At 45.1% G+C, this 27,343-nt stretch overlaps 1 protein-coding gene across 4 annotated transcripts in view; it reads right to left on the bottom strand.

Annotated features, from left to right (window-relative positions):
• The window catches only part of ZBTB40 (zinc finger and BTB domain containing 40), a 267,262-nt gene that overhangs the window by 152,173 nt on the left and 87,746 nt on the right, over positions 1-27,343 (bottom strand). For all 4 annotated transcript variants that reach the window (XM_078642855.1, XM_078642854.1, XM_078642857.1 and 1 more), the window contains exons 8-10: positions 22,959-23,157; positions 17,679-17,812; positions 1,500-1,671 (exon numbers count right to left, since the gene is read on the bottom strand). In XM_078642855.1, coding sequence (XP_078498981.1) covers positions 1,500-1,671; positions 17,679-17,812; positions 22,959-23,157 — 505 coding nt within the window. The remainder of the gene's footprint in view (positions 1-1,499; positions 1,672-17,678; positions 17,813-22,958; positions 23,158-27,343) is intronic.

Below are 27,343 nucleotides of genomic sequence, written 5' to 3' on the forward strand. Positions count from 1 at the left end.
GGAGGTGGGAGTGTTCAGGATTCACTGTATCCAAGAGGAGTGAGACAGGCTGGGACGAATCAGCATGTTGAAACAAATGTTGAGGTGTTGGAGTGGCAGATGTTATAATGTTCCATAGCAATAGTTGAGATGGAGCCCAGGAAATATGGACTGGATGGAAGGGGTGAGTGATTTAGCAGGACTAAGAATATGGCCATGTGGAATAGTGTACGGTTCTAGCGATCCACACTGTGCAGCTAAGAACTCAGAAAAACTAGTAGTGGATAGGGTTCTACGGTAGAAAACTAACTTCTTAAAGATCCCTCGGTAGTGTACATACAGATTATCAGCAAGACATTGGTCAAATCATTATTTGTGTCTTGTAAGCCTGCTTTCTTCATAATGCTAATTAGATTAATTCACCCTTAAACTCTATATGCTGGGCTTAGCGATATGGAGTGGGTTAGGTCTTCTTTATCCTAAGAACATCATAGAAAATGACATTATGTGATTGCTCTGCTCATTACATGAACAGAGTTACAAATGTCCCCTGAAATAAACAATGGTTCTCCAAGCTACCACTGGAGAGTCAGAAGTACAATGAGAGCACTTAGCCACTCCAATAGGAAATGAACATTAGCTCAGGACCTATTGCAAACAACTGAATCCCCAAATGCTGTCAGAAATGATTTGCTGCACCCAGCAACAAGTCTTCACAGTACATCTCACTTGAAAAAATAATCGGTTTAGTTGCTAAAAGCACAACACTTGGAGAAATCGCTCTACTCTATCAAATCTATCAGAACCCACAAATTAACATTTGCCTAATGTCAAAAGCCCCTTAGAAGTCAGTATAATGACCAAATGCACCTTACTGTGACTCTAGAACCATGTTAAGATGCTTTTGTTGAGTCCGAACCAGAGTATGTGTATTTTGGGCAGAAATATATAGTTTAGCAGAACCAGGCAACCACTTGGGAATAAACTAACTCAACAAAAACATCATTTGTTGCTCTGTATAGCCCTTAATAATTGTGTCATGGGAACAGTCTGTCCTACCCCACCCTTTGGTTGTACTTGTAATGAGCAATAATTAAAATGTAATGCACAAATGAACTAAGACCTCACTCTCTCTGGCCTTAAGCAGTACCATGTATATGATATCACTTGTGTTGCATATTGCATAATTTACAGGGATACAACCAGCCCAACTGCTCTTTCCTGTGGTTCCACCTCAAAATCCCCTACTCCAACATCATTGTTCAGATTTCTTGTCTTGAACATTTTAGCTAATGGGTGTGAAAGCATGACATGTGCTGCGGTTTTCTATGCATAAGTGACTTACACAAATAAAACATCAACACTAAGATGTAAGCTTAACTTCTGTAAACACTGTCCTTAGAATATAAATAGATACCCTTGGTTCTTCTATTCCTCTGCCTGCCAATAGTTACTACTTTTCAATCATCTCAGATGTTTCTACAATTTAAATAATCCCTTCGGGTACTAAGTCATCTTACCCAGTTGCTCCAGTTCTTGCATCAGTGGCTGCAAGCTTGGAAATGACTCTTGGAGACGGCACAACAACTGACAGAACTTCAGACTTGGAACAGACTTCTCCAGTACAGCTGACAGAAACTGCTTGGCGCAGGACACTTCACAGTCTTCTTTTTCACATACAATGCTAAGCAACTGGTGAAAAAACATGCATATGACTTCAGTGTATTGCTTTAATGCGAGTTCCAAGTCAACAGTATACAGCCTACTCATACTGATGTTTTCTTTTTACAATTTTCATTTAATAAAACCTGCAAATGGAAATAAAATCAAGGCAACACTCTCAATCACGTTAATCAACTTGCCAACTTGCCACTTTCTAGAGAAAAAAAACAAATGGCAAAATATAATCCCCATTTGGAAAGCAGAGTAAAGGTATGACCGGTTAGTGTATTGCTGGGTGCATTTTCTCTGCGACTAGCTCAGCACAACACAAACCAGAGGCAGACCCATTTTATATGTTACATGTACTTCAATTTATCTTCTAATGATGGAGACACTTTGCAGTGAACAAAACTAGCTTTTATGGTCACATGCTACAATTTGCCAGTAGCTACACCAGAACAGTGCACACATTTATGCGCCAGGTAAGGCACCTCACAAGCCAAGGCACAAGCTCTGCTGGTCTAAAAGAGAGTTGTATTGCTGAACCATCTATGCTTGTCATTTCAGACTCTACTGTCCCATACATACTGTTCACACCAAAAAAATATACTTTGAACTTAACCTATCAGCCAATCCCAGTGCTTGGAGTGGTAGATCCACAGGCCTCACCAGGAGCCTTTAATGCATTTACAGCTCTCATCTGAGGTCATGAGGCAGAGAAGCCCCTGGGACCACCAAACTGTTCTTGAATGGTAATTCAGGAAATAGCTTGCTGTGTGTTTTTATGAACCAACCATTTAGATGGGGTGAATGACTAATTATTCCTAGTATTCAAGAAGATTCCTACAGTAGGATTATAAGATTCAGGGCAAGGACAAGGGAGTGCATCTGAAACAGACTCATTTAAAGCTTTCCTGCAGTTGAGACCAAATTTACACTCTATGATCACTGGCCAACAGTTGCCCAGGTACGGTGGAAAGCACAATGTGGTTCATTCAGCAGGAAGGCCCAGGCAAATTTTCACATGATTTGGAATTTGCTCAGCCCACTTACCTTTTCCCAGCTGTATTGGACATACACTATACAAATCTAATAAACAGAATCTAAGGCTGAGGGAGGTAAATGCCACTACAGAAATAAAAGTATGTCTATTACATCTGTCCTTTCTATGGAGGAGTAGGGGATATGCAAATACGGATAGGTTATCTGGATTTTTCCAATGCTTCCATAACATAAAATGTGCCCAGCGCCTCCAGTGACGATCAATCATCCAGTTATTTGGGAATAATCCGGTATTCAAATAATGTGGGGCAGTTCAAGAAGAAAGCTTTGAGAAAACTCCTTACTCTGGCTGCATAAACTGATGCAACTTAGAAACAGGCCAAATGGTATAGTTAGCACACTTTGGGCCAGATGTAGGTCGGCAAATACCGGTCGGTAACGGCCGATTTCAGCAGTTACAGACCGGTATTTGCTAATGGAGATGTAGGGGCCTTAAAAACATACAGAATCGGTAAATTTACCGATTCTGTACAATACCGAATCGGTAAATTTACCGAATCGGTAAATCCAGATGTAGGTGGCACTGAAAACAGCGCCACATGCCATTACCGATTCGTTATTTACCATGTAATTCTATTGCATGGTAAATAACGAATACCTGTGTACATGCACATCTGTGCATGTACACCTGTGCAATGTGGCACACATACATGCCTTAAGGGCATGTATGTGTGTCACATGGCACACAAGACAAAATCAGGGGTGCAACAGGGTGTCAAAGTGACACCCTGTCACCCTTGCAAAATCGGTAATTTTACCGAATCGGTATTTACCGATTCGGTAATTGACATGGATTCCTATGGGCCTGTAGGCCCATAGGAATCAATGGCAATTACCAAATCGGTAAATACCGATTCGGTAATTACCGAATCATACAGATTCGGTAAAAATGTACAGAATTTTTACCTACATCTGATTTACCGAATCTAGAATACCGAATCGGTAAAATTAGATATTCTTGAGTCGGTAAATCAGATTTACCTACATCTGGGCCCTGATCTCTTTCACCAGTGGTTAAACATGCAGGTAGTAGCTCTCAATTTGTTATTTTCCTGATTTTGATTAATTAATTATATATTTGTAGGAGTAAGAATTAATTTAGTTAACGCTATATTATTTATATTCAAAATCTGCGTTGTACCATGCCTTTTTCAATCATAATTGATAATATAACCATTTTAACATCTCAGTTTTCTAACTACATTTATGGCCTGTATCTGTCTTTCTTACTTATAGCACATAAGATTGTACAAGACTTCACTGGATTTAGGAATTAAAGACAACATCACGGCGTAGATCCTCTTAAAACATTCTTTGCTATTTGCATCTGATGCTGTGCTAGTATCAGAGGCATCCATGGTCTACTATGTGTCAAAGGTATTTTAACTCCTATTTTAGAGAGGAGAATTAAGGTCTAACTGATCCAAGCCTATCCAAAAACCGAGTAACAGATTTAAAGTGGAACAAAATGAATGTTCTCTTGATGCCTTGATTCCAGTATGGTCTGTTTTCCAGATTTGGGCCCCAACAGGACTTTACGGCCCAAATGGGGTTACTTATTAAGCAGGAATATCACACTTTTTCCAACACAAATGTTTGTCAGGCAAAATCTAGCAGAATTTGTGCGGGGGGAAATACATGTGCCACACAGCATCTTCAAGTTATAGTAACCTGCTGTATTACAGTACCAGATAACTCATAAGGAGTTCCTTAGGGCTACTGAGATCTAAATATGGTGTTGCTAATATATCCTTGTTGGGACTGAAAGTTCCTCTCATGGTGATGGACGTTTCCCCCTGCCCTGAATGCCCTAGCTGCAAAGATATCTGAATTCCTGGTGCCGATATTTCTTTCATGGGCGAACATTGGTCCAGTGTGACTGCCATTACATAGGCCTATCTCACAGATTGTGGTCTCGAGCTACCCATGTGATTGTGAAAGGCAACTGCTGTTACCAGGAGTTATGTAGCACGACCACAGTGGTGACAGCATACACAAGTATCACACAGTGATCAGTAGAGGTGAACAGACATATTTAACTGTGCCCTGTCCTGCAAGTCCACTCATGTAAAGGTTTGTTGCTGTGTGCTAAACTCACCCTTGGTCTACATCAAGTTAGTATGTAGGGCTGTGCAGTAAGTGTATTCTTGTATGCATGTGCCGGGTGTGTGTATGCTTGTGAATGATACAATAAATAGAAGTCTCTGGGTTCCATTTTGCAAGACCCAGAGCTGACTGGAGGAGCATGAAGCGACAGACAATTCTTACCACACAGATTTGTGGATTGCTGCATTCCTGAGAGCTGCATGGGGGACACACTGGAGGAAGAGCCAAGCTCTTCAGTACATTTCAAATGCAGCTATTTGGTTCTGAGAGAGGTCACTTCCCATGGGTACATCGTAGAGATGAGATAGGGCTGATAAGAAAATCAAAGAGTAGGGCTGGGGCACAAGGATACCCCTTTGATGCACATATCACTGCGGTTGACATTTAGGTGGGAACCTCTAGTTACAACCATGGTCTGTGTTGTGGGTCTATCAGGCGTGGAGTCACACCTTCTGGAGGAAAGGCAAAACACAGGAGTGGACCCTTCAAAAGAAAACAGACCCCAATACAAACCTTAATGATTCAGACCCATTCACACGTGATGTCTCGAAATTGACTATAAAAAGGGGAGCTGAAGGCCCCCAAAATTGTCCACTTCCAAGCAGCCAGTCAGGAGGAGAAGCTCTGGAAGACTACTACCTGTGACCAGTACTGGGGGGGCGGGGGGGGGGGGGGGGGGGGCTGGGGGGGAGGAGTCGGGGGGTAAGGTCTGACAGTTAGTCTCCCAGCTGGCTGAGGGGAAATCACCCAGGGAAATCCAAAACCACCTTCTCTGGAGCATGGAGCATCAGTGCCTGCCCCCTTGCCAAGACCAGTGTGCCCTGTGAGGACGAGGAGAGCACCTTGGAGAGAGAGAGAGAGGCCAGTGGGGAATCTTGACAAGTGGATCGCGGTCACGAAAACTGAGGAAGCAACTGCTGCATAGATCACAAGCTGATTAAAGACTGGAACCACCAAACAGAGAGGGCTGCAGTGAAGCATGCATTACTGCCATGCTGCCATGCTGAAGACACACAATCGATGGACGGAATGCAGAACAAATCAAAACATGCCATGCTGACCAGGCTCCGGCGGCTTCAAGGCAACGTCTTTTGGTTTCGGTAGCGAGCTGGATTTGGCTTTTTTCTCTTTCGATCCAGGATATTTCAGAACCAAAGGGGTATCTTAACGGCTCGGGCCCAAGCCGGGAGGCTTGACTTGCTGTTTCAGAGCAGAGCGTGGAGGCCGGGCATTTGAATCAGAGTCTCGGTGCTTACCATGGCCTGATGGTAGTGGTGGCCCAGAATAGAAACGGTGTCCGTTCCATCGGCAGAAGACTGGACATTGGGTTTTCAAGTAGAAGCTGATTGATGAAAGAGCTGGACCACCAGAAGGCCGCGGTTAGAGTTTTTTCGATTAGACAGTTAGAGTTTTCATAAATTTTGACACGAAAAGGTGGAAGAAACGATCGAAAACAATACTGACGGGGGTAGAGTGAACTGCACACAGAAGGGATTCCAATTGAGGGTTTCGAATCAGAGCACTGCAATACACGTCTAAACCCGATGGCGGAAAGAAAACATGTGAATGAAGCTAGTAGCTTTATGTGCTTTTCAGCAACTCATGTACCACATGTGTGCAAGTGGAGGGAACTAAGTTAACAGTTGAATCCTTGAATCCTGCTCCCAGGACACCCCCGCGCCGCACGGCCACCAGCTGTGTGTGTGCCCCCTCGTGTCACCCTGCTGCTGCTCTCAGCCTCGTTCTGCCGCCTGCCTGCCGTTCTGCCTGCCGCTCTGTCCCTCAGCTATCCCGTTTTGCTGTACGTTAATCTGTAGCTTATTTTGCCTCCTTGCGTAGTATTCTTGCCCCATTGTGTTTCTTTGTGAATCTTCACTGGCACCCGCTGCCGCCGTTATCGAGGCCACACCCCCTTTTGCCGCGTCATCCCCGCTCCCGCCTCCCAGCTGATCCTCCCTCCCACTTGTCCATATAAGGTGACCGCACGGCGCAGGTGAGTGTGACCTGCTCCCAGGACAACCCCGCGCCGCACGGCCACCAGCTGTGTGTGTGCCCCCCTCGTGTCACCTTGCTGCTGCTCGCAGCCTCGTTCTGCCGCCTGCCTGCCATTCTGCCTGCCGCTCTGTCCCCCAGCTATCCCGTTTTGCTGTATGTTAATCTGTAGCTTATTTTGCCTCCTTGCGTAGTATTCTTGCCCCATTGTGTTTCTTTGTGAATCTTCACTGGCACCCGCCTCGCCGCCAGCCCCGCTCCGCGACGCCGCCATCGAGGCCACGCCCCCTTTTGCCGCATCATCCCCGCTCCCGCCTCCCAGCTGATCCTCCCTCCCACTTAGCTATACATGGAGAACGCGCAGATGTCACGCGCAGCGGGTGCGCCGATTGTGCGCCGTAGGTGCGCCAAAGGCAAGCCCGTCTGCGCCCGTCCGCGCCTGGACCGCGCCCAGTGCCAGGACCCCTGGCCCCCACCGATGCAAGACGACCAGACATACCTACAACGCCACCGCCCTCCACGCACTCAATGCCGGCCGGAACCCCGCCTGCTGCCAGGCCGCCCCGAAACGCATCCACGGACCCTTCACCAGCAGAACCTGCAAGTTCACCTGCCACCGAACCTGCACCGCCTCGGCCAAGCCAAACAACAACAGCAACCTCAAGTGCATCCTGCTCAACACCCGCTCCATTCACAGACACGCCGTGGAACTCTGGAACCTGCTCAACACAACATCACCAGACATCGCCTTCCTCACGGAAACATGGATGAACGCCTCCTCGGCCCCCGACATCGCCATCGCCATCCCGGACGGGTACAAGTTCATCAGGAGGGACCGCGTCAACCAGACCGGAGGAGGCATCGCCATCGTCCACAAGAACACCATCCGCATCACGACCGACTCCAACGACACCTTCGCCGCCGCCGAGCACCTCCACTTCCAGATTCACACCGACCCAAAGACGACCCTCAGAGGCACCCTCATCTACAGACCCCCGGGACCACGCACACAATTCAGCGAAGACATCACGGACTTCATCAGCCCACACGCCCTCCCCTCCGCAGACTACATCCTCCTAGGGGACCTCAACTTCCACCTGGAGAACAACAAGGACCGCAGCACCGCCGCCCTGCTGGACAACCTCGCCAACCTCGGACTCAAGCAACTGGTAACACCCCCACCCACTACGCCGGCCACACGCTTGATCCCGTCTTCTCATCCAGCAAGCACATCACCTTCAGCCACTCCACCGGACTCCACTGGACCGACCACAGCTGAGTCCACTTCAGCTTCAGAAGCACCACAACCCACCACCACCCGCAACATGTTCCTCACAGAAGCTGGAGCAAGATCAACGCCGACCAGCTCACCACCTCCCTTAGCCAGAACCCACCCACCAGCACAACCGACCCCAACGAAGCAGCCCTCAACCTCACCCAGTGGCTGACCGCCTGCGCCGACGAACTCGCACCACTGAAGAACCCTCCTAGCAGACCCAGAAGCAAGAAGGCCTCCTGGTTCACCGTCGAACTCAAGGACTCCAAGAAGACCTGCCGCTCCCTCGAGAAAGCCTGGCTCCTCGACCAGACCACCGACAACATGACCGCCCTCAAACATCCCACCCGCAAGCACCACCAGCTCATCCGCACCACCAAGTAGAAATCACTGAAAGAACGACTGGACAACAACGCCCACGACAGCAAGGAACTCTTCACCATCGTCAAGGAGTTCTCCAACCCCAGCACCGGCAACAACGACATCACTCCCTCACAAGATCTCTGCGACTCCCTCGCCTCGTTCTTCCACCGCAAGATTGCCGACATCCATAACAGTTTCGGCTCACCACCCACGCACCCAACCGTCGAACCAACGCCCCCCACCGCCACCCTACGCACCTGGACCACGGTGACCACCGAAGACACAGCCCGCACGATGAACACCATCCACTCCGGATCTCCGACCCACCCCTGCCCCCACCACATCTTCAACAAGGCCGACTCCACCATCGCACCCCAACTCCGAGACGTCATCAACACCTCCTTCGACACCGCCACCTTCCCGGAGAGCTGGAAGCATGCCGAGCTCAGCGCCCTACTGAAGAAACCAACAGCGGACCCCACCGACCTCAAAAACTTCCGCCCCATCTCGCTCCTTCCTTTTACTGCCAAAGTCATCGAGAAGATCGTCAACAGACAGCTTGCCGCCTTCCTCGAGACGAACGGATTCCTCGACCCCTCGCAGTCCGGTTTCAGAGCCAACCACAGCACCGAGACCGCCCTCATCGCAGCGACCGACGACATTCGAGCCCTGCTCGACAACGGGGAAACAGCGGCACTCATCCTCCTGGACCTCTCCGCAGCGTTCAACACTGTCTGCCACCGCACCCTAATACAGCGCCTCAGCAACATCGGCATCCAAGAGAAGGCACTGGAGTGGATCGTCTCGTTCCTCGCCGGAAGAACACAGAGAGTCCGCCTCCCCCCGTTTCAATCAGAGGCCACCGAAGTCATCTGCGGCGTTCCGCAAGGATCATCACTCAGCCCCACCCTCTTCAACGTCTACATGAGACCTCTTGCCGCCATCGCACGCCAACACAACCTCAACATCATCTCCTACGCCGACGACACCCAGCTGATCCTCTCCCTCACCAAAGACCCCGACACCGCCAGAACCAGCCTACACGAAGGGATGAAAGACGTCGCTGAGTGGATGAAGAACAGCCGCCTGAAACTGAACTCAGACAAGACGGAAGTACTCATCCTGGGATCATCACCCTCCGCCTGGGATGACTCCTGGTGGCCCCCAGCCCTGGGCACCGCTCCCGAGCCAACAGACCACGCACGCAACCTGGGCTTCATCCTGGACTCCTCCCTCTCGATGACCAGACAAGTCAACGCCGTCTCCTCATCATGCTTTCACACCCTACGCATGCTACGCAAGATCTTCCGATGGATCCCAACTGAAACCAGGAAGACGGTCACCCAGGCTTTCGTCACCAGCCGATTGGACTACGGAAACACCCTCTACGCCGGAACCACAGCCAAGCTGCAGAAAAGACTCCAACGCATCCAGAACGCCTCCGCCCGACTCATCCTGAACATCCCCCAACGCAGCCACATCTCCGGCCACCTGAGGGACCTGCACTGGCTCCCCGTCAACAAGAGGATCACGTTCAGGCTCCTCACCCACGCACACAAGTCTCTCCACAACCTGGGCCCGAAGTACCTCAACGACCGCCTGACCTTCTACACGCCCACCCGCCAGCTACGGTCCACTAGCCTCTCCCTCGCCGCCGTACCACGCATCCGAAGAACCACCGCCGGAGGCAGATCCTTCTCCTTCCTGGCGGCCAAGACATGGAACTCCCCCCCTATCCACCTTCGGCTGACCCAGGACCACCTCGCCTTCAGGAGACAACTCAAGACCTGGCTGTTCGAGCAGTAGCGGACCACCTCCCCCAAGCGCCTTGAGACCCTTCCGGGTGAGTAGCGCGCTATACAAATGTTATGATTGATTGATTATTTATATGAATATTAAACAGCTATAAAAATGTGTTAATTCACTATGGAGGCTTTCAAACGTGGCATAGCTCCCCATACTGCACCCTAAATTCTAGTCCACGGTTGAAGCCACAGGCTTCAACCGTGATAGCATCATTCTGGAATTGCCCTGCGCCCAGCCGAGGACGACAAGGAAGGTTCTGCTGTCCCGGCCCACGGCTCGCATGCCCACTCCCGACCTGCCAGTATTGTTCTGCGCCCAGCCCACTTCAGTCCCGATTCCCGCCCTCATTAGCGGTTAGCGGGGTCATGGGCTGAGGACGGTGTGCGGTTTGTGGATCGCAGATTGCGGTGTGCAGTGGCCCCCCTGGTGACTAATGTGACCCCCTGTGGCTCGTGGCTTGTGGCACGGTGGCAGTCCGATCATCCTCTCCTTCTCTTTTGACGTCCTAAGGAAGGAAGGAGCAGCAGAGCAGCAGAAGGCACAGCACTTACCTCCTCCTTCACCTCCTCCAATTCTGCCTCCTCCCGATTGACTGACTGCGTGCACACTCTCACCTGTTCTTGCCCCAGTGATAGTGCCGCTGCCTCCCTGCGTTGTGGTGTTTTCGTCGCTCTGTGGCGGCTGCGGCGGCAGCTGGGTGGCCCTGTGGGAGTACAGTGAGTGAGGTGAGGAAGCGGGGAACTGAGCTGCCGAGTTGAACTGGCAGTCTTCTTCTTTCTTCTTCTCTGCTTCCCTGAGGCAAAGGATAACAAGCAGTGCTGATCCCAAAAGATCCCAAGGATTGTGTCTCTAGTGCTGGCTGCTCTATGCCCTCTTTCCTCCTCTTCTTCTCAGTGACAGACCACCAGCAAGCGGCAGGTAGCGACCTGAGAGGAGCAGTAATTGGAGTGACAACTGGAGCTGGAGTGGAGCAGGCATAACTAGTAACATAGAAACATTACATTCGGATCAAAGCTGTGTGATCAACAATCCTACGGTTCCGACTCAGGTTCCGATGCGCGGTTTGTCTGTGTGCTATTAAACGGCTTGTGCTGTTTAGAACCGAGAGGCCAAGTAGCGTTGGAAGTCTACGTTGTGTTGGAGCTGCATTGGAGTCGTCTGCTCGTTCACCTGCCCCCACCCTCTAACCACCTATTGCCGCAGTGCTGCTGTGCGGATTGAGCGGCGGACTTTGGGAGGCTGAAGCCATAGCAGATAGCGGGGAATAAGCAGTAAGAGGATTGAATTACTTTGTAATGCCATCTAGGTGTCTGCGCTCAAGCGTAAAAGTGAAAACAGGAGCAGTCTCAGAGTGTTGTCTCCCGAGCCAGAGGAGTCCTCTTAAGCTTCAGAAAACCATTTGTCGCAGGAGAAATAGGGATCACCTTTCTTATCTGAAAACGTATCCATCGGTGATGTCAATGTTTACAAAAGGTGTGAGGTGTTCCAAGCGAGGGAAGGGCCTGAAAGTGGAAAAAAAAAAAAGAGGTCCAGGAGGTCCAGGAAGACAAGGTGATGGACACGCATGTAACACCAGAGAATGAGACGGGTATCCAGCCCACTAATTCAGAAGTAAAGGCAGCTCTTTACCCTGCTGTAACTATCCAACAGAACAATAATGGTGGAAAACCTGTACAGCCACCAGGTGAAATTGCTGCTTCACAATTAGGAGAGGTGGGTAGTAAAACGGAAAGGAAGTGGCTTTATCGGTGGACAAAGTAAAAGGCCCCCCCAATAAGAATGTGGTAAGAAAGGGACACACCCCATTATCACCATTGGCAGGATTGGTATCCCTTTTTGACAATCCTCAAGTTTGTTCAAGAGGTAAGAACAAATTTGAGCCTGGTGTTTTGCGGCCCAATCTGAGTGATCTGTCATTAAAAATGCCACAGTGTATATAGCATAGCATTGGCTCTGGGCAGGTGAAAATGGAGGATTACACTCTACCGGATATTTCCAAGCAAATGGGAAAGAACGAAGAGCTAAAGGCACAGCTGCAAAAGGCAGGCGCCTTAGAGATGGATCCAGAACTGTCTCCGGTTTTTACACCTGGCCAACCACATATGCCTGCTCAGTATAGTAGTACACCTACTACGTCCCATGCTGTTGATTTACTAGACCTTTCCGTTGAAAGGATATCAGATTTATCATTGGACAAGGGGGCAGATAATATTATGAATTCATTTGAGAAAGTGCGGATGGGGGGTACCTTGGAGATTTTTTACGCTTTAGAGAGAATTTTATCTGCAATTTTATCTTTGCTAGAAAAAAGCACAGTAAATACAGATCATATATTGGATGTCCTCTCGCCCATACTAACAGGGGTTCAAGTAATTAATCAGATCAAGCAAGCCAGAAAGAATTTGGAAACGGGTCCTGAAGTACCCAGTCATGCATGCCAAATATGTAACAGGATGCCAAAAAGTGGTATTAAATTGATGGATGGGGAAAAGAAAGAAATTAATGTGGGATCTAAAAGCGTCTCTCTTAGAGGTAGCCCAATTGTTAGTTTACCCTCAGTTAAACTTCAGGAGAGCGCACAGTTTACCAGTCAAGAGGAAAAATCAAGTTTAAAAGGATCCCCAGTAACTCCCCCATTAACAGTTTACTCTATTTTTTTTAAAAAGTAATCCAATCAACTGAAGCCCAAAGATAACTGATGAATTAGTAAATACCCTAGACAGTGTACCCTTAGGGGAGGTCCCAGTATTGATGAAGGCTACGTCAGAATTAGTCGAAGGGGTAAGAGGAAGACCAGGAATCGACATATCCCTAACAGATAAATTGCGGTTCTTTCCAGTAAGTGAGGAAGTAAATAGTACAAATCAGCCTTCACGTAGAATGGACACAGGGACTTTGGGGTAATCCATATCCATATTGAATACGGGTCAAAAGACTGGGCAAGAAAATAATAATCAGTCGTTCTGTGCGAACCGGGAGTTGATAGCCCCACAGTGTCAAGAGGGTCAAGAAGAAAGTGGGATAAACCATGAGAAAAGTAGTGACTCCATATTAGGAAATGTAATGGAATTTTTTTGTGAGCCGGTAACAGACCATTATGTGGCTTTAGGAGGTGACGTACTCCACCGCAGTGGGCAGGATACTTTCCAAGCAAGGTTTGATCCTGGCCAGGGGACAGCTGGGGTGGGGGATGGGTTTACAGTTCTTAATAGCAAAGGGGGGAAGTCAGATAGAGACACAGTCGGTGGGCAGCCCAGTATTAGAACAATAAAGAATACTGGACCTGGAGTCGGGCAAGTGAGCAGGACATTGATTTTTGTCTCCCTGTTTGGAACAGAACCAATGTTACTGAATCGAAGTGCCCTCCTACATATGTTAACAGAAATAAAGGATTTGGGATTAATATTCAGTAAAGATATTGAGATGGTCTACTTAGACTGGAGGAGCACTCCCCCAAGCACTAGAACTACATTCACATCAGTCACATAGTGTCAGCACTGGTTATGGCTAATGCGGACTGCTTTAGGAAAAGTGGTATAGATGTGATCCCTACTGTATCCCCTCGCCGAGTTCCAGTAGAAAGCTTAGGAACGATTCATCAGACACAAGGGTACGGGTGCTCTAATAATAGGGGTGTAAATATACCCATAAATCTAAAAGTTATGGAAATAACAGTAGGGAGAAACTTAAGAGATAGAGAAATTAACATTTTAGAACCTGAAGTCTGATGACCCACTAACCAACAGGGAGGATGAGGTAGCTAAGTGGAGTTGGGTTGCAGGCACCCTGAACGGGTCAAAAACATCTACCATAAAGCCCATAGTGCTGGGGTAGCCAATTGGGAAATATCCTATCCTGGAATGTAGCGGGGGTAGGAAAATTAAGTTATAAACTTAAATCATTATTAGAATTATACCCCAAAATAATTTGCCTCCAGGAAACGTGGATGGAGGAGGAGTTTCAGTTTGAGAATTTTTATGTGTACTGTAGTACAGCAAAAAAATCTGTAAACGGGCAAGCAAGCGGAGGTTTAGCTATTTTGCTTAGTTGTGACATAGTATGGGATCCTGTGATTTGTAAGCATCCATCAAAATGTTGTATTGTAGCAACTGGTGAATGTGTATATTCCCCCAGGGAGAGCGTCAAATGTATTGGTCGATTCGGTCTGTACTTTTGTACATGGGTTAAGTAACAAAGAAGAATGTTCACATATAATGATGGTGGGTGATTTTAACGCCAAATTATCCAATAGTGCAGTTATGTCCTTTTCTAAACCGGAACTGAAGGAGGTTTGGGCTATTCCAGATTCTGTATTGCCAGTCCATTTAAAGTCAGATAAACGAGGCTTGTTACTTGAAAAATGGGTTAGACTCCGAGAGGTGGCTCTTTCTGGAGACTCTAGGAAGAATTGGGCACTGATAGCAAAATTTTGTGATGGGAGAGAGAAGTCAAAACCTATTTTAATCCCAGAAGCAGAATGGTCTATGTATATTTCCTAACTCTATGCTTTAAATCCCATAGTTGGACAGAACTAAGAGGTTAGTACCACCCTATCTACGGGGGGGCAACTATGGGCCACCATCTTGCATGTAGATGGAGGGTTACATTAAAGGGGCAAGATATTCCAGTGCAATGGGCCCAGATGATGTAGCAGTAGCTATAATAAAACAGGAATGTGAAGAATGGGCAACATTTTTGCACCCGTTGTTTGTCCATTGTGATACCTACAGTGATATTCCACATTCCTGGAAGGGAAGTATACTAGTTCCGCTATATAAAAAGGGTCCCAAAACTCCCTGGCTAGTTTTAGACAGATTTCACTCCTGGATGCAATGGGTAAACTGTTTGCAAATAGTATTCTCACTCATCTCTAAGAGTGGGCCTTTGGAAATAATGATATCCCTTTGGAACAAACAGGATTCCGTAAGAATAGTGGCACACTGGATAATATTTCCATTCTGCAAACAGTAACTGAAAAATATCCAGTAAGTCGGGGCATGCTGTTATATTCGGCTTTTATAGGTTTCTCCACAGCAGTCGATAGGGTAGATCGGGGGAAGCTGTGGAGGAAATTGGGCACTATGAGGATACCAGGAAATCTTTTAGGATTAATAATTGCTCAAGTGGACTCAAGTATTATTAGGGGGAACACAAGGCCTTTTGAAGAAAATAGTAAGCAACAATGGATTGAAGCAGGTGTGCCTGCTGGCCCCTTTACTCTTTTCCATCTATAGTAATGATTTGCCAAGAAGAGTGGGGCTTAGTAAAGGGGACCCCCCCTAAATTAGGAAACTTGGAGTTGAGCTGTCTGCTATACGCAGATGATGCCATAATAATGGATTTAACCCCAATTGGACTGCAAAGACGACTTGGCGAGCTAATTAGGTATACAGAGGATGATTATCTAAAAATAAATATTATGAAAAGCAAAATCATCATTTTTAGTGATAAATGATGTAAGGTCAGAAAAAATGTGAATTGGTTCCTGGGAAAAGAGAAATTGGAAGTAGTAAAATTGTATCCATATTTAGGAAAAATATTTACAAATAGGAGCTCAGCGAACAGACATATGGACCATTGCAAAGGCAAAGCAATTTAACAAGCCTTTGCAATCAATCGTCTGTACACACACTGTAGGAAAAGGCATTTCTCACATATTATTTCGGTTTATAAAATAAAGATTCCACCAACCCTAAGCTATACCAGTGAAACAATAGATGCACAACAGTGGGCCAGGGGACAGCTGGGGTGGGGGACGGGTTTACCAAAATTCCAGAAAGTGGAAGGACAAATCTGGCGCCAAATATGTAATCTGAATCATGCGGCACCGATTGCAGCGCTTAGGCTTGAATTTGGTCTTCTCTCTACATACATGCTTTCAATGGCCGGTTGCTTACGATGGAGTAATGCACTGTTAAATAGCTCTGGAAATTTGCTACGGGTAGCACTGTACAGAGAAATATTTGTAAATATGAAGGAAAAGAGTGCTATTTTAAGGAATAATCTAAAAGCACTATCAATGTTTGGTTTAGATATGAATGGGGTAGTGGTTCTCCCTAAGAGGGCTTTGAAATTATAATTAAGAAAACAATCTACGGGGTCTCTTGTGAAAGAGATAATAAAATGTGTTCAAAGAATAGTAACATGGATTGTATAGTGGGGAGTAGTATTTTCAAAAATCCCCAACCTTATGTTTTATGGAATCTTAAACATGGAGTGCGTAGGGTGATTTTGCTATTAAGATTGAATTCACTCCCCCTACGAATTGTAACAGGAATTTGGGAGGGTATCCCTAGACCTGAAAGGTATTGTTATTTATGTAATTCCTGTATACAAGACTTGAATCATGTTTTATTTGTTTGTCCCACATTACAGTCAATACGTCGTAGATATTTAAGAAATCGTTTTCTAAAGTATAATATTGTTACTGCAGAAGAGGCCCGAAATTGTCTGTTTCCCCCCCCCATCCGAACTGATGCGTTTTAAATTTTTTAGCTTTTTAAAACAATTTTTAAACATATATTAAGGGCGTGAAGATCTTCTCAATACATATGTACATAGCACTTGAACTTTTTTATTATGTTTACAATTAAGCATGTGCACTTTATAAACCGTTTTTGCTGCTAGGTACTAATCATTGGATCTCAAGCACTTTACCAAAATCGTTTTGCTGCTATACTATTATGTATTAGACGAATATTGTCCGATTGATTAGGTTTGGAATTAAATATGGGCACTATTATAAAATTCTAGTTTCTTATCCTCTAGGATCCCAAGTACCTCACTAAAACCCTGTTTGCTGCTAATCCATGGTAGATTTCATACTAAAAGAAGCGAGTTTATGGTATTGAACTACTTTGTAACGTTATTATGCTGCTGGTTATACAGTACAGTTTAGTGAATATATAAATTATCTTTTTACATGGTTCTTGTGTTCACGATCTAGTACTGTATAGAGAATTTTAAATGTGTTTATTAATAAGTATTAATACCGAATGTTTTAGGATAGCGTTCGATTATAAATCCGTATGAATTTATTTATGTCAACATGATTACTCAAGGTTCATGCCCTCTTGCACTGGTACACCATTTGTTCGACGGCTACTGTTAGGTTTAACCCAGTACTTAGATGTAATGACAATATGAATTTATGTTGGTAAGTTTTGTGGAATGAAACGTGCTTTTAAGATGTATTTTTATGTGGAATTCTGCGGAATTCCAAATCATAATAAATAAAAATTTAATTTAATTGTACTCCGGTTTCCTCAGTTCCTCAGCATTTCCTAATTGTCTCTTTTCATGCCTTCATTGCTCGATACAATCAGAAATGTCATTACATGAAAAAGGTAAATTTTAAGTTACCTTTCTCTAGGGATTGATAGGCGGTTCTCAGTATTACAAGTCAACTTCTCAAAATAAATTTAGGCTGTACCTCTTTTGCTGCATCATTGATGTCCTCCTCTCCAGAAGTTATCAACTCTAGCCTCTTGCTTTCTCTAATGGCCTCTACAATAAGCTCACTATGCCGCAGTAATACTTCTGTGGCCACAGCTTCCCTTTTGACCACTAAAAAGAAAGAGGCAGATCATAACATTCAAAGTTATTTTCTTTAGAGGTCACATTGAGTAGCTTTTGTTAACAAATACACAAAGTAATCCCAAAGTCAATCTCCATAATACCCGCAAGCAAATATTATTTGAACATTGGTGGTGAAAGAGTTAAATAAAAAGACACAAAGTAATTAACACGATTTTATATAGCAAAAGCAGAGAAGGAAAAGGATTGATTTACATTCTCAAAATATTTCTTTAAAAAAGAGCATTTTCATTTTACAAAATGAGAAGTAACCCTAGTGGAGTTTGGCATGGACATAAAATTATATCTACAAGAAATTGCTTGCAGTGTTTTGGTGTTGTAACAGAACAACTTTAGGATGGTACATTTTGCTCTTGGTGACTTTTTAAGGAGAAATAGCATTGAGAGGTAATTTTGCAATGCAGCCATTCATCAAACCAAGAAGTTTGCTTTTTATAATTTAGATCATAGGAAGTCAGGCTCTAAGTTTCCTCTTGCTATTAGAAACATTGTTCACAACTTGAAGGAACCTTTGAAGCAACACAGTAGAAGGGGTACACCAATAAAATTGCAAGATAACTAGCATCCGGTTCAGTCTCAAAACGCATATTTAAATTTTTTGACCCTTTTAGTCACACAGGACGGAAAATGGATAAATCTTAACCAGGACATTTAGAAAATAAATGCACGAGTGCAGGGCCAAGATGGCATATGAGTACCATCAGGTCTACAGAGCACGTACACACCCCGCTCCTGGACAATTGTCTTTCCCTCCCATTATATTTCTTTAAGTGAAAAGGTGGAAGCAAGATGGGCACATTGATGTATTGGTTGTACACACTTCCAAGGAGGAGATGGTGGATGGAGAGTGGTCCTCGTTCTCGGGGAGTGTGGCCCTGCTACCTACCACCTGACCTCCATGATTCTTTATGCAGCCCCTGACTCAACAGACCTTTTCTTTGGGGTAAGTTGGCTGCCCCCCTCCTTCATGCCCTCCGTTGTCTACGTTTGGGCCCTGCCACTCCCTCCACTGTCCTGCTGCTTGCTCTCTGCGCTCAGCTTGCTGCTCCTATTCACTTACCCACTGCCATTTGTTGTCCATAACCCTGCCGCATCCCTCCTACCCTGCACAGTCCGCTGAGCTGCCACTTCCCCTCCCGCATGCCCTCAATGGCCCTATCTCCCTCCCCTTACTTCCTTGGTCCGTGAGCTGCCACTGCTCTTCTGCGTACCCAGAGTAGTTCATTGTGCTGCCACTACCCCGGCCTCCTGCCCTGTTTGAACTACCTGCCCTGCCACCTCCCTCCTTCCCTCCATTGTCAGAGTCCATGCCTCTTCCTTTTTCCCTACTGCCCTCTATGGTCTGCTGTGCTGCCATTGCTCCTCCCTCCTGAGATCAATGGTCAGCTGTGCTGCCAAAACCTCTGTTGCTTGTCCTGCATTGTTGGCCTGCTGTACCTGCCTCCCAGCCCACCATGGTGTGTTGTTCTGCCACTGTCCCTCCCACGGGCCAGGCCTACTTTTCCCTACCACAGTATTCCACTGAACGACTAGAGTGCTAACATTCTGTATACAAAACAAAAATGTGTCACACCCAAATTCATCTTGAGTGTATCATAACTGTAAAACCTAACATATTTCCTTTAAAACTGAAACCAAATTAAAGGGGGGGGGGTCTTTTACTCATAGTTAGTGCTATGAAAAGTTAAAGTGAGGACACATACACTACTTATCCATTTCAGTAAAACATTCTGACATGCAGACAGAAACATGTACTTTCTAAATCCTTGAAGAAAAAAAAATGAAAACCGTACAGAAGGGGGCAGGGTAGGTGACCAACGGGGAAGCGGGTTTCGGAGGTCTCAGAGGTTGGGTGTGGTAATGAGATTTTACTTCACCTTAAAAAATACCAAAGAAAGTCAATGAAAAAAATCAAAGGTTAAATTGACGCTATAGAAATTCACAGAAAAAAATAATAATTTAAAGTGGTGTCTAGTTAAGTGTAAATGTCAGTCATAGCATTACAAATCTTAAATGGATACAAAACACTGAAAGGCACCAGTTAAAGTTTACTGAGCTAACTAGAACTTGCATCCCCACCATTTCCTGCATATGGCCTCACATATCACATCACTGATGACATGTTCAATGACATTACATATTGAGCAAAGACCAGAGCAGTCTATACTGCCTTTGCCAGAGAGAAGGGTGAAATGTTAACAAGAATGAGGGAAAGGGGCTACCACAACAGGGTTCTGGAAAGGAAGCTGGAAATGGTGGAAACCAAGTGGAAAGATGCCATACTCTATATAGGCAAAAAGAACAATTGGTGGGCAGAATGCAGAACAATGTCATACATTCACCCCAGTACAGAGATCTGGGGATAAATCCATCATTGTTTTGCTCTCCATGCCATTCCAGTTTGGACCCAGCTATATGCAAATCAGTCTTGACCCTGCGCCCAATGTAAACAGTCTAGCCCGAACTGCCAGGATAGGTGCTCCCTGGACTAAAAACAAGCATCCTAAGTCGGGCTGGACTGTTCCCATGAGGCACAGGGTCAAGACTGATTTGCATATGGCCAGGTCTAAACTGGGTGGCATGGTGAGCCAAAGAAGGATGGATTTAACCCAGATCTCTTGACTGGGGTGAATGTTTTCATTTGGTCTGCATTCCCCCCATACATTGTGTGTCTTTTGCTTTCTCGCCATAAGTGCGCCAGGTATGCCCAGACGAGGGTCCCGGGCTCACTGTGCCACCGGATTCAAGCTACCCTGGCTGATCAGGGGTAAAACCCCAAAACCAGTCCTAGGATGCTTATTTCCGGTCCAGGGAGGACCTAGCTGGGCAGTTCGGGCTGGACTGTTCCCATGAGGCACAGGGTCAAGACTGATTTACATATGGCCAGGTTTAAACTGGGGTGGCATGGTGAGCAAAAGAATTATGGATTTAAGCCAGATCTCTTGACTGGGGGTCATGAAGATAGAGTCAGGAGGAGAATAAGACTAGATTCAGCACCACTTACAAAGGTCAACCCAACATTGTAGCGGGTATAATGGACTCTCAATGGCATACTTTGTTGAGTGATACTATCTTAGGCTCATTGATCAGTAGCAAACCCAAATTCACTTATAGGAAGAGCGGATCCCTTGGGGACATAAAGGATACATGATGAAATTGATACTAAAACATTCATCACAATTAGAGACTTGAAAGATTCCATCCCCTGCTGCAAATGTAAGGCCTATAATAATAGTAAAACTATCAATGAATATTCTGTGTCTTACAATACAGGCCACAGGGAGATGTCAAAGTTTATTACCTGTACCTCATGTGATTTACTTCTTAACCTGTCCCTGTAACAAAAGGAGGAATTGGTCATAAGCTTAGAAGATTAGATGTCTTATTAACAGCCATGCGTTGTGGGTAATTGTAGACTGATTTGGTTTTAATGTGCGTTGCCTTCTTTTTTCACATATAGGAAACTGAGGAAGTGACTCTTGGACAAGCAGAAGGGATCATGTACGAGAGGTGGTGGAATTTTCGGTTCACCCCCTTTACTTTTTCTTCACTGTTTGATGATCCACCAGCAGCTAAGGAATGTTGTTTCAAGTTTGGTTTAACCTTTATTAAGTTTTACGGTACAGACAGGTCTTTAGCAAGAGGAGTGGGAACAGATGAACATGTAGCAGCAGACAAACACTAGAGAATAAAACCTATTAGAGTCTGTTATTTAGCCGACTAAGAGATTTGTTTTCTCTTTGATGTTGTAGTGTTATGATCTGTCAGCAGACATCTTAATAATTTGTATTCCATGTACGTCAGAATGCTGATGGTTTGTGAAGCAATATTGGCTGATTTATGACATACCCAGTTGGGTTAGACTGAACATATGAAAATATGAATATCACCTTGATGCCATACTGTTGATTCAGGATATAATATTTGCAATGATGCTTTTTGTTTACCGCTCATGTTTCTTTTTGTTTAAAACTTGAGGATGGATGCCATAACTACTGGGTTGCATAACTTCACTCTACGACGAAGCTAACCAAACTTAAAGTCCAGTTATTATGTTCACACAATCACACTAAAAAGGCTGGAATGGGCAATATGCTGCTACATTATTATGGCTGCCTGACAGCCAAAGTACATTGTTTGTTGCCATTGCAATTTGGTAAATAAACCATTCTTGTTGACACCCTCAGAGAAATTTCCATTGGTTAGACATATTGCAAGCATCCTCACATCACCTTTTGTGTGTTTGATGTAATGCCCCAAGAGGCCGTGGGTACGACCAGATGTGGTTTCCTTGCACGCTATGTAACTGGAACCAAGCTACACCCAACTGAAGAGCTCCAATTAGAGTAAAACTGGTCTTGACTTGCTTGTGTTCAAGATTCAGTGAGGCCCTAGATATGCATTTCGTCCTGGAATGTCCCTACTGAAGCAGGGTCATAGCTGATTTGCATACAGATGGGCCTAATGGGGGGTTGCATGGTGGGCAAAAGAACAAGGAGTTGGATGCTTTCCAAAGTGACTGCCTATGGTGAGATTTATTGTAAGCCTACTCCCATCACCTTTTGTGTGTTTGATGTAGACCCTAAGTGTCCAAGGGTAGATCAAGATGTGAGGCCCTTGCACAATAAGTCACTAGAACCAAGCTACACCCGACTGAAGAGCTCCAATCAAGGCGAAACAGGTCTTGGATTGCTTGTATTATGGTTAACTGTGGCCCAGGCTTTCGAGCAAAGTCATGGCTGATTTGCATTTAACTGCTCTAATCTGAGGAGGCATGGTGAGCAAAAGAACAATGGGTTAAAAGGCTACCCAGAGCAACTACCAGCATCCTCCCATCACCTTTTGTGTTTTTGACATCTTGAGAGAGCAGCTATTGATTTGCAATTATTTAGTGTGGATTTCAATGCCGGGTTGCTCTGACAGGCTTTCCGCTCGACCCTCATGGGATTAGGTGGCTCTACAGAGCAAACAGACTGGATTGAAAAATATACACCCTAAAAAACACACAATACCACACACAAAAAACATTAGGGCATTTTAAAAAAAAAAGGAAAAATGGGAATAAGTCTTTCACAGTTTATTGGGGATAAAGGTTAAACATAAGGGATTTTGTTACCTGACTGAAAGAAGATTTCGGCACCAGGCTCCTTTCGAATGTCTTCTAACACTGTATTGAAGGGAACCCCTCCTTCTTGAAGTGCTAAGACCAACTGCCAACATGCCGTGGAGGAAAGGACCTTTTCCTTCAATACTGCTGAAGCCAAGGAGCTAAAAGCACTCACACAGGATTCTTTCTTCACAATCTGCTCAATGATCTTAAAAATTACACACTAGATTAACAATTTGTAAACTCCACGTCAAGTAACATATAACCAATATCACTGTAAACGTTACATGCACTATGCATATCATTCATTAAAGAAGAATAAACAGTGAACATCAATGATACAAATTTTGCAACACTGTAAGTGAAAAGGAAAGAGGAACAAGCTCTGGCAAGAGGTACACCTTACTTTTTCAGCAACAAACCTGGACTGTTGGCTCTGACAATGCCCAATAGAAATCTACTTGATTTTTCATTCAAACACATCATGCATGTGCTGTAAATGTATTGAGTTTCAAATGGCAATTTAAGGCTAGTACAAACAACCACTTTGCCACAAGTATAGGTAAACGTACTATTTTTCAGGCTCTGTACTACCGGTCATATGCACTCTTTCAAAGCAGTACACACTTGCACTCTTACTGTACCCATCAGGTACCTACTCATACCATCTCAAGACATTTTCTCATACTAATTCACCATTAACTATTACACATAGATGCATTCATTACATGTCACATTGCACCCATTCACACCAGTTCAGTCATGACCTTTATTCGCAGTAACTCACCCGCACTCACAGCAGCATAGCCAAGCATCTTATCAAGCACCCACTCACACCAACTCACTATGGATCCTCCCTCCTGAACTTATTGACTGCAATGCAGGCTTACATTCACTCAGTCTCAACACACAAAGACTGCTACTAACTCATAACCCTTACACTATTGGTGTGGCCGACCTAAGCAGCGCCTCTCCAAAGACAGCATGACAGAAGCATCAGAAGAGCTGTGCAAGCTGAGGCACTGGGTAGGAGGCTACATAATGGAATTCAGCATAGAGGACAGATTGTGTCAGCAAGACAGATTGTGTCAGAATGAGACAAAGGTGAAGATGTCAGAGATCCGCTCTCTTTTCCAGTGGACAATTCAACAACATCAGCAGTCCCTCTCCTCGACCAGGTAGGTGAAAGCTTAGCATCAAGAAGACAGTGAAGTCACCAAAAGGCAAAGTATACCATTGATTGTTACTGGCTAGACACCATTTGTTCATATTATCAATCACATGTGCAAGTCCCCCCAAAATCCTTGCTTTCCATCTTTTTCTGAAAATCTGTAGGTTTCCTCTTTTCAGTGGGCAGTGAAACATTGGGCATGAGGCAGGTGGAGCTAAAACAATTGCCAAATAATAGTAAATAAATTAAAGGAAAATGCTACTTACCAGTATGCATCTGTTCTTGGCATGTACATCTGTAGATTGGTATACTTTTGCATAGATCTCCATCTGGTGTTGGGCTCGGATGTTTGCACTTTGTTATTGTAGAAGTCTTTGTAGTCACGAGATATGGGACTCCGCCTTTGGTTAGTAGTGCGCATGGGCATCGACTCCATCTCCAGATTGTTTTCACCATAGAGGGTGATGATGGAGTTAGTAAGAAAACGAAAAAAGAGGTCCATGTGTAATGTATCTAAGTAAGATAGTACTGCAACACATATAGGGATCCGGGGAGGTGGGTGGGCGTATACAAATCTACATGCCAAGAACAGATGCATACTGGCAAGTAGCATTTTCCGTTCGAGGCATATGAGCTGTAGATAGTATACTTTTGCATAGACTATATAGCTGTCCAGTTTAGCGGTGGCTACCCGTATGTGTTGCAGTAGTTTGAAAAAGTGTTCTTAGTACAGCCTGGCCCACACTAGCTTGTTGTTTTGCCTGCACATCTACACAGTAGTGTTTTGTGAAAGTGTGTGGTGTTGACCATGTTGCGGCTTTGCAAATGTCATCCATGGGGATGTTTCCTAAGAATGTCATGGATGCCCCTAGTTTGCACGTGGAATGCACTCTAGAGGGAACGGATAATGTACGCTTTGCTTTTTGGTAGCATATTTGGATGCATTTAACGATCCAAGTAGCAATTCCAGCTTTTGATATAGGATTGCCCTTATGTGGTGGTGAGAAAGCTACAAAAAGTTGTTTAGTTTTCCTGAAAGTTTTTGTCCTTTCAACGTAGTAAAGAATAGCCCTTTTAACGTCAAGCGTATGAAGAGCCCATTCTGCTACTGAGTCTGGTTGGTATCCTTTTAAGGCCTTCCCTGAATGCTTTGATGGCAGGTACCCTAAACAAGGACAAGTGTTGTCTGTTCTGTAGGTAAGCTGCTATAGCAGCAAGATGTAATCATATGAATGTGTATGCCAGATTACATCTTTGTAGATGCTGGAGATAACAAATAATGTTTTTAATTTAAGCATCTAGTGGATTGATTGTGTTGTTATTGCAGCAAATCACAAATCTTTTCCATTTAGCTGCATAGCATGCTCTAGTGTAGGACATCTAGCCTCTTTAATGACGTTCATGCAGTCTGGTGGGAGATTGAGGTAACCAAACTCAGACTTCAGGAGCCAGATCGCTAGGTTCAGTTGAGCTGGATCTGGATGTCTTATCTCTACATGGTTCTGTGTGAGGAGTTTTGGGGAAAGGTGCAACGTTTGGTGTGGAACTACTGACAGTTCCAGCAGTTTTGTGAACCATGGTTGTCGGGCCCCTTTTGGAGCAACCAGGATCATTCTGAGAGACTGTTGTTTGAGCTTGCTCACCAGTAACGGAGTGAGTGGGAGAGGCGGAAAAGCATGGGTGTGGATACCTGGAGGCGAAGCTTCGGCATTTTGTGTTTAAAAATGTGGCAAACAGATCTATGTCTGGGTGGCCCCACATTTGAAAAAACGGATGAAGAACTTGCGGATGAAGTTCCCATTCGTGTATCTGCTGTTGTTGACGACTGAGCAGATCCGCAATGTAATGGTGTATCCCAGGTAGAAGTTCTGCTAAGAGGTATATTTTTTGAGGAATGGCCCATCTCCATGTGCTTTGTGCTAGGTGTGAAAGCTGCAGAGAGAGTGCCCCCCCCCTGTTTTTGTACATAGTACATTGCTGTCATGTTGTCCGTCTGGACGAGGACAGCTTTGCCTACGAGGTGTATCTGAAATGATTTTAGAGCGAGAAATATGGCCAGCAACTCCAGGTGATTGATGTGGAGGAGTTTCTGTTTAGGGGTCCACATACCCTGAATGGTATGGTTTAAGAGATGAACTCCCCAGCCGGTGAGCGATGCGTCCGGTGTTAGCACTATTTGTGGAACTGGGTCTAAGAACGGCGCCCTTTGGAAAGATTTTGTGTGTTCCACCATTGCAGAGAGCGATGTGTGCGGCTGTCCACCAACCCCAGATCTGTAAGTTGACCTTGAGCTTGGTTTCACTGATATGCTAGACATTCCTGTAATGGACGCATCTGGAATCTTGCATAAGGAAATATTAAGATGCAAGAGGCCATCATCCCCATTAGCTGCATGAACACTCGAGCTGGTAGTGAGTACTGTGGTCGAAATTTTGTTATGAGGGCTTGCATACTAGCTATCCTGGTTGGATTGGGGTATGCAAGGGCTTTGGAAGTATCTATTGTTGCACCTAGATACTGTTGGGTGTGGGACGGTTCAAAATGTGACTTGGTGAGGTTCATTGTGAATCCCAAGTTGTGCAGCAGCTGGATTGTGTTGTGTACAATCGAAATGCAGAAGGTTAGCCTCCTACTCTAAATAAGGTCCTCTGGCATTTCTTCACTTAGAATTGAATTTTAAAACGGTAGGCAGCCTACATTTAACTTCCTCTTCAACTATGCATGTGATTGCTGGTCTGCACAGGAGTATATGCTAAAAAACATATCTTCTGGGAACTATCCAACACTGACCCAAAACATGCCATCTTGATTTTTTTTTAATTTGGGAACCTCCTGGCAGAGAATAACTTATCTACTCTGGATGCACTTGCCGACCTCTAACGAGGGCCTCGCAAACAACTCTTTCTCGGCAGGGTGTCTCAGTGACTTGGAAACGGCTTCCAGATTTAAGCATAGCCACTGGATCGTTGACACTTTTCATGCAACAAAACAAGCTTAACTCGACTCTGACTTGGGGGCTGCCTTAAAAATGATATAACTAAGATATTGTCTCCTGCACAATCCAATTGTTGAGATAAAGGTTTCATGGAATACCATCCTGTAACCACACATCAGTTGCCAACTCTGTGGCTATATACAGCTGAAACCCAAGTGCACATACTATGTATCTGCCAGAAGTCAGTGGACTTGAGAAGGAAATATCTGTGTCAAATCTTCATCAAAA

This window comes from Lissotriton helveticus, chromosome 5_1 (assembly GCF_964261635.1).
Source record: "Lissotriton helveticus chromosome 5_1, aLisHel1.1, whole genome shotgun sequence".
NCBI lineage: Eukaryota > Metazoa > Chordata > Amphibia > Caudata > Salamandridae > Lissotriton > Lissotriton helveticus.